This window comes from Phocoena sinus, chromosome 2 (genome assembly GCF_008692025.1).
Source record: "Phocoena sinus isolate mPhoSin1 chromosome 2, mPhoSin1.pri, whole genome shotgun sequence".
Taxonomy (NCBI): Eukaryota; Metazoa; Chordata; class Mammalia; order Artiodactyla; family Phocoenidae; genus Phocoena; species Phocoena sinus.
In genome coordinates, this window is record NC_045764.1 from 85555179 (window position 1) to 85563533 (window position 8355).

General features: G+C 33.6%; 1 protein-coding gene across 3 annotated transcripts in view; it reads left to right on the plus strand.

Moving 5' to 3' along the window:
- COPS2 (COP9 signalosome subunit 2) overlaps positions 1-5442 on the plus strand; it is a 31521-nt gene extending 26079 nt beyond the window's left edge. The window contains exon 13 of one of the 3 annotated variants that reach the window (XR_004348563.1): positions 365-5442. Coding sequence is in view for 2 of the 3 variants with exons in the window: in XM_032623551.1 (XP_032479442.1) it covers positions 365-509 (145 nt within the window). In the remaining variant the exon portion in view is untranslated. The remainder of the gene's footprint in view (positions 1-364) is intronic. The other 2 variants (XM_032623551.1, XM_032623552.1) reach the window with 2 other exon arrangements.
- Positions 5443-8355: the final 2913 nt, after the last annotated feature.

Below are 8355 nucleotides of genomic sequence, written 5' to 3' on the forward strand. Positions count from 1 at the left end.
TGGATAGTATTATTTTGTTTTTAAAGTTTAAGGTATGATATATAGTAGTTTGGAAATTGTATCTTTCTTAAATGCAGTATGTTATTTAAAGCTTCACATATTACATTTGCTCTTGATTAATTGGGTAAGTATATGCCTGTTGGTTCTTTCAATGAAATTGGTGAAAGGTAGCTGAAATCTGGTTTCTGTCTGAAGTTTGAATAAGGTAGTGAATGTTAAATTAATGCTGAACTCAACCATTCAATGTAGGCAGCAGCTTTTTTCTTTTGTATTTATTGGTATTGTGACTATTGTATGAAGTCCAGAAGATACGTTTAGTGAAAATGGTTTGTAGACATGTCTTCTTTTATTTATTTATTTCCAGCACTATTCATGGCCGAATTGATCAAGTCAACCAACTCCTTGAATTGGATCATCAGAAGAGGGGTGGTGCCCGATATACTGCACTAGATAAATGGACCAACCAACTAAATTCTCTCAACCAGGCTGTAGTCAGTAAACTGGCTTAACAGAGAACAAGCTTTTACAGACATACTTAAGTACAGAGATGTAACCCTTAAAAGAACTGGGAATGGCAAAACTACTGTCGGTTGATGTGTCCCGAAAATTATTGGAGTTATGGCAGAAGTGCTTTTTTTGATCAACTGGTTTGTGTTTTGCTGCTGCATTTATCCCAAGAAAAACAGCTTTAATCTCCAGAAGAAAACCAAAATGCCGTGGGATTTATGCTGTATTGACATCTTGCCCTAAAACATACAACATCATAGTAATTTGTCATGGGCAACATGACCAGAGAGAAGATTTTTGTCATGATTTTAAATACACTGACACGCTACTGTTGGTTAAATTTAAACATGTTTTACCTGCAGAAATTCTCTCACAAATAACCTGCAATAACTTGAAATGCATACTTCCTTTTCTCATGTATAAATTAAAATGTTTGCTGCATTTTGCAAAATGTCAGTTCTCCAAAAATGTGTCCGTATATTTCTGTACCTGCAGTGTAGTAAAGGTTTAGATGAAACCCCATAATTATAGTGGCATACTGTCACTTAGGTTTCAAGCAGCAAAATAAACAGTGCAGCTCAGAAATTGTAGTTTGGTTCTTGATGCGTTTTTATTACATGTGGGGTTTTGTTTTGTTTTTTAGTACCTTAGAAATGTCAAATTATTTTTCTTCAGTTAATGTTAAAAAGCCTGGGAGCAAATAAGTCAGTTATTTGCTTTCAAGTTTTTAAGGAGAATTAGTTTCTAACAAAACATTTGCATAGTACTTAACTTTGAAAGTGATACTTTAAAGGAATAAAATCCTTTTTTTTTTTAAGAATGATACTCCTTTTTAAACGATTCTAACTCTCAGAATGTTCACTTTAAACAAATACGCCAGAATATAGACAGCTAAATGAATGTTACCCTGCATCGTGATCATGCTGGAAAATTGTTTCCTAATTCCAGCAATCTACCGTTGCTCAAAACCTTTTGGGTTTTGCTCTTTTACAATTGCATTCAGAGCTAATTTAAGTCACACACACTATTAACTTTATGATTGCATATTGTTAAAAAAAAAAAAAAAGTATTACTCAACTTGATTGTTTTATAGTTACCATTTTTGGGCACCAAATGTCTTTTGACCTTTTCCAAAAATTAAATCAATCTATGAGGTAATAGTAGGAAGTATGCAACTGTCTTTGAAGGCGATCGCAAAAGAGTTTTAAAGGTATTTTGAGCAGTGGTAGCATAGTTAGGAGAATGAACTGTGGCCTTCCAAGGTGACTACCTTAAAGGAGACGCAGCTCATTTGAATGTATTGAGTTTTGGATGTATTCATTTCATTTAAGAAAACAAAGTTCACATTATTTTATAGAGTTGAAAGGAAGAACTAAGATTAAGATAATTCATCTGGTTTTTCTATTGCTTGTTATTTTGTAAAAAGAAGTGAGTGATAGTTCAGAAGGAAGACTGTTGTAACTGAAGAATGACAACCAAGAATTTTTGATCATTAAATCAGATTTTATAAACAGTGGAAGGAGCATGGACTTAACAAGGCAGGCTTATTTGGTTTTGTCAAAATTTTACGAAAATATGTGATATATATTTATACTAAAACTATATAATCCTTAGATATAGGAGAGCAATCAGTTAATGTCTTTAGCAGATTAAAGCAGTATTAAATACAGGTGCAACTTGAAAATGTAGAAAACTGAAAGAAAATGAAAGACAAAATTAATGTCTCTGGTAGGGAATAAAAAAGTTTAAGATATTATAAAATTATGTGTATTTTTTTCTCTTCTGCATAAATCATTTGTGAAAAATGTGCTAAATTTTTTTTACAGGAGTAGTAATAATTAGGATTTATTTTTCAACATAATTTAGAGACTCTTGTTACCCAAATAAAAATGACAAGTTTCTGTGCCTATATTCAACTATGTATGCATGTGATATAACTGGAAAAAGGTTTTGCTTATATTTGAATTGATGGAATTAGAATTCAAGGGATTTGAATGACGTGATTTAACTCTCACTCTCCAACTCAACATGCCCAGTTCTCCTGTGGTATCTTTGCTGCGTGCAGTAGTGCACCTTCCCGTGTCTAGGGAAAGCAAGCACTTGTTATTTTTTGAGAAGCTAGGCTTAGTGTCTAACAACATCCAAAGTTATACCATAATCTTCAATTTATTGTAATTGTATGTATCGCTTAGGCTTTGTTTAATAGTCCCTAGATATGGGGTGGTTCTTTTTTTTAAAGTCATTTGCCACATTTGTTCTTGAACACAGATTTTTGATAAATCCTAACATTGCCTGGTGAACTTAAAAATATTTAGGTTTGTTTTTTTTCCCCTTTGAACATTTTCTGTGTTTTTTGCATCAAACCTTTTAGAGGTGAACTCTTAGAGATTGCTTATCAAAATATAACTAAATTTAAGAAAAGTTTAAAAATGATTGGGAAATTCTTAGCATTTAAATTGCTCGTTAAATCTTGCCCTCTTTTGTGAAAACTGTAGTAACAAGTAGTTTACACCATATTTCTTTTTACCCTAAACCTGGATAAACTCACTTCACAGTAATCTTCGGCTGCCACAAATAGATACTATCTGTTGCAAGAACTGGATTTCCATTACTCATTCTAGCTCTTAAACTAATTTTTAAGCTGTTGAGTAAATATTTTTCTCCACATCTTATGTAACATAACTTTTTTTGTTCTTTAAGTTGAGATGAGATGTGTATGTGTGTACTAAGAATTGCTTTCGTTACAGGGGTCCCTTCTAACTAAAGGTTGGTAGTGTAGCCTTCAAGACTACTAAGGATCTGATTTCACATGAGGGTATAGTTTTAGTGAAGCCTGTTTTAAATGGGCTACACTGTGGGCAGTGTAGTATTTTTTTATTACCTTATAATTAGTTACCAGTTTGTCTCTGACTGAGAAACAGCTGCTCTTTATATTTAATATATCCATGATAGTAAAAATTTTTTAAGGGATTTTCTTTTCTAATCAGTAGTCTTTATAATTCTTCAGTAAACTCAGGTAAGTACACTTTTCTTTTGGGTTGTGCTTGGGAGTGAAGGTGTCCAGTTAGCATATGAAGCAGATTATGCTGGTATAGAACACCAGTTTACTCAAGGATAAAAAGGTATTTGCCTAGTGTTTCCCTCTTACATTATTTAAGGGACTCAGAGATACTCTAAACATTTATTTACCAAGCCTGCTTTTTAAAAATAATAGTATTTTAGTACTGCTTTAAATAAACCTGAGAAGTTTTCATTTGATTTAGGTCATTAAAGCAAAACTTGAGCATGCAGATCTCTAGTAAAGCTAGCAGTTTCATTCTTTATATGGGATTTATTCATCTTTTATATAGGATTTATAACATTTTGAAGGAGATAAACATCATTTTGAACTGACATGTAACAAAAAATAAAGAAGGAATTGGCTTTTGGGTTTTTTGTTTTTGTTTTTGTTTTGAGATATAATTGACATAGAACATTTTAAGGAATTGACTTTTAACTATTTTGTTTCAAAGTGTTAATACTATCCAGGGACTTAGAACAAGAGCCTGGCTGTCAGGTCCCAGAGCTTGAAGCCCAAGGAGTTTCCCTTCCCTTTTTTTTGGAGTTTTACTTGTTTCTGTTGTCTTTGTATTAGGTTTTCTTCCCCCCTCCCCCTCCTCCTCCCCAGGCAGTATCCTGTATTTGTTTTGATACAATTATAAATAGGAATAATTTATAAGAACTTTCTTAATGTAGGCATACCAGAGAGTCTTAACTTTCTAAATGTAAGTATATCAGGCTCTGTTTAACTCAAGATTATTAAATTTTACTACGTATCTTCTAGCTAGTGTGTGCCCTTAATGGCATGGGTTAAGCAGTGGTTGAAAAATTGTGTGTACTTCACTTTGAATCACTAGGTGAGATTTGAAAAGGTTTAACTTTAGGAATTTCAAGGCAAGTTAAAATAGTAATGCTGTTTGGAGAATTTATGTTTATTGATAGTAAGCACCACAAAACAACTGTGTCAGTAATTCTAAATATTCCTCAAAAAGTTAAAATTTAGTATCACTCAGTTTGCTTTTGAATCTTGAAAATATTTGTTTAACTTATGTAATGTCCAGAAGAAGCCAACGTGTGGTTCTCTAAATTTTTACTTCTTTAGTGTCATGTGTTATTTTTAAACCTGCTGGAATAATTAAAAACCAGTCTTACGCCATCAAATCTTATGACATCAAAGGTAGATGCCAACTCTACCTTAAAACCCTGTGATAGGCAAGAAAAAACTGTTTCTTAAATACTTATCTTACTGTTTGGGGCCAACTTTGTTTCTCCTTGGCCAGGATTTTACATTGTAAACTCGGTTAGAATAACCACACTAATGGCTGTCAAGTACTATTTTTTATAGGTACGTATGTGCGTGTGTGTGTGTGTATACATACTTGTGGGAGTACAAAATTTACTCCCCAGTCCAGCACAGTAATTTTTTTTCCAGTTTCCATTAATACCATTTGTTTCTTACTCAGGCATATGTCATTGAAAGAATTGCCAGTGTACCAGTAACTTCTATGTTTGACTTAGGTTGTGTGTGGAAGACAGTGTCCAGATTTAATCCAGAGGTATTAGGTTGGTTTTTTTTGTTTGTTTTTTAAGTCTGAAATAGGGCATTTTTAAATCAGTGGATAAAAGTTGGTTTCTTGGACATTATTTATCCTATGAGTTTATGGAGTTAAAGTAATCTAGAAGTTTTAATCATCCCATAAAGTTGTCAAAAGTTTGCACGCTTACTGTATTAGTAACATATTAATGCTGTGTTGAATATCTAATTTTTGTTAAAATGTTTGCCTATCTCCTACTATTTAGTAAAATACTAAGTTTTTATGCATCTATTTTAAATAACACTGAGGATAATTAAAATAAATTTTCAACTGTACGTGAACAAAGAAATGGAATGATGTTATGAAAAATGCAAAGTTGTTTGATTTTGCAATTCGTTACATAGTTTACATTATGAGTTTTCTCATTTTTCTTTTTCTTAAGCTAGTGTTAAAAATGACATAAATTCCTTGAGCTCACTAACTAGGTGGTAGGAAGCGTGGCAGGGGATGTCTACCTGAAATTGGAAGTCCCACAAATTAATACTTGAGAATCAAGTGATATGTGCAGGATGAGTCACAAGATGCTTTAAGACTTAGGTACTCAACGGCTTTTGACTGGAAGTACACATTCTTTATCAGTAATAAAAATTACTTAATCTACCTCTTAAATATTTACTGTGTAAATATTAATCTCAGTTAGCACAAGACCAGCACAATGGCTTTAAATAGTACACTTTATATATTTGATCAAATAATTCAATGTATACTTTAATAAAATAGCTTTTGAATATTTTAAGTATGTTTCTCAGAAAACAGTACTGAAAGTCTTACTCATTTGGTTTGGAAATCAGGGTTTAAATATTTTCCACTTTTAAGATTACCTTGTTCTGCTTTGCAGCATTCACGGAGAAGTTGGCCTCTCCTGAACCCTGTTTAATGGTCTGTTATGGAACAATTCATGTTGCAAGCAAATGTCTCAGGAATTAAGCCTTCAGTATAAAATTAAACATTTCTAAGCAGGTAATTAAGTCAAGAGGAGGAAGAAATGTACTCTCCCAAATCCCTATTATGGTGCTCTAAAATGAATACTTCAAGGGCTGCAATGTCTAAGAAACCACTTGTGAATTTTTTTGTATATAAAAATAATATTGTTCTCAGGTGTAACCTTCAGCCTAGTAGAATGGCCCAACTCTGACCTCGAAGTACAATAATGCAATCAGTCAGCTTTTGAAAGTCAAAAAAACTTAGAGATTAATAGCCCCTATGGTCAAGGTTCCAATGTAAATGTATAAAACCAATGCCACTGCATATTGCAAATCCTTTGGCCTTCCAAGTTGCGGGAGTGGGAGAAAAAGAGGGAGGCAGTTTACTGCCTACTTCAGCAGCATTTCAAACAGCAGTGGAAGGTCATGTGATGATAGTATTATCCCATCAAGGAACTACATAAGCAATATACATCTAATATTTTGAGTTGTGTTTTTATTTGTTGTACTTAATAGTTTTACAGTCCCAACTCAATTTTAGAGTAATGAATGGAAATTTATAGTTTTCTTTCTAGAAACCTATTTTAAGTTTTGTCATTATGATTGATCTTCCGTAGGTTAATGGCCTTCAACCGAAGAAGGGTTACCTATCTTGGACCTTTTAAAAGTGAGTTGTATTGTGAAAGGATATAGACCACAAACTGACGTACTTTATTGAGTAGGGTAGAGTTGATATTTAAAACTTGATCTTTCACCTTTCTCATAATCGTTGTCTTCACCACCAAGAAACAGGAAAGAAATCTAAAAGTGCTTAGAATACTAAAGGAACATGCCCTTTTTATAACCCCCTCATCTGTTTATTTAACAGATATATATTGTGTGCCTACTATGTGCTAGGGACTGTGTGCTATATCCTAAGTTTGAAGGATATTGTAAGGAACAAGTCATCCCTGTGCTCAAAGAGCTTAGTTCTATAGGGAGAAGCAGATAAATAGATAATTTCAGATAGAGAAAAATTCAATCTGTAAAGATGGGGCAGGCATCTCTGAGGATATGAAAGTTGGTTTCACACAGGAATGAGGAATGGAGTTGGCCATGCAGATCTACAGGAAGAGAAGTCCAGGCAGAGGTTAAGTCCATCTGAGATGGGACGGGTATATTAAATTCAAGCAAGGTAGAGTGTGATATTAAGATGAGAGAGCCAGTCAGGGACCAGATTATGGGTAGTCTTATAATTTGATAATGAGTTGAGATTTTATTCTAAATACAATGGGAAGCCATTGGAAATTTAAATTCTGATATATCATTTTAAAAGATGACTCTGGCTATTGTGTGGAGAAATGATTATTTGGGGCAATAATGCAACCAGGAGACCAGGAGGAGCCCATTGCAGAAGTCTGGGACATAGAATAGAGGCTTTTAAAAGCGACTAGGGTTTGGAAAGAGCACAGAATCGGAATAGGCAATGGGATTTGCTTATGAATTGGAATTGAGGGTTGTAAAGGAAAGAGACAACAAGAATGGCTCCCAGGTTTCTTACTGAGCAACTGGTAGATAATGGTATCATTAAATGAAATGGGAAGATTGGAAGCACAGTTTTGTCAAGAGGCAGAGCCAGCCAGCAAAAGAAGCAAAAGTGAGCTAGGAGCTTGGAAATAGAGTAGTATAACAGAAACTAGAAATTTCAGAACAGAGTGGTCAACTGTGAATGCTGCTGAGAGGTTAAATAGGATGAGGGCAGAGAAGGGGCCTCGGATTTAGCAAAATACAAGTCTTTGGGGATGCTAATGAGCATCTTCAGTGGAGTGATAAGGGTGTTCCAGCTCTTCAATTGGACGGTGAGAAACTTCTTTAAATAGTCGCTGTCCTTAGTTTCTCCTTATGAATTGAAGATTAAAAAAACAGTAGTCCATCTTTTTTATATCTTCTGAATGGTAAGCAGCATAACTTGGGAAAATTTGAAATACAGCAGACCATAACTCCAGATGTTAATAACAAACAGCCTTCTAAAGTGTCTCTTCCTATAGAATATTTTAAAACCTGTTTTTCCCCCTTTCCGACACTGTATATTTATAAGCACTTAATTTAAATTTTTTCTTTGATGCCTATTAACTATGAAATTGTATGAAATCCATGGCTTTACCTAACATTTTTATATCCATACAAAAGTTGTCAAACCTATTGTTTATGAAGAATGGATTCGTTATATATGTAAACAAAGCCCTTTCAGCTTATTGACTTTCATTATATCTGGGGATATCAAGATAGCTGAATGTTAATATCACCAAAAT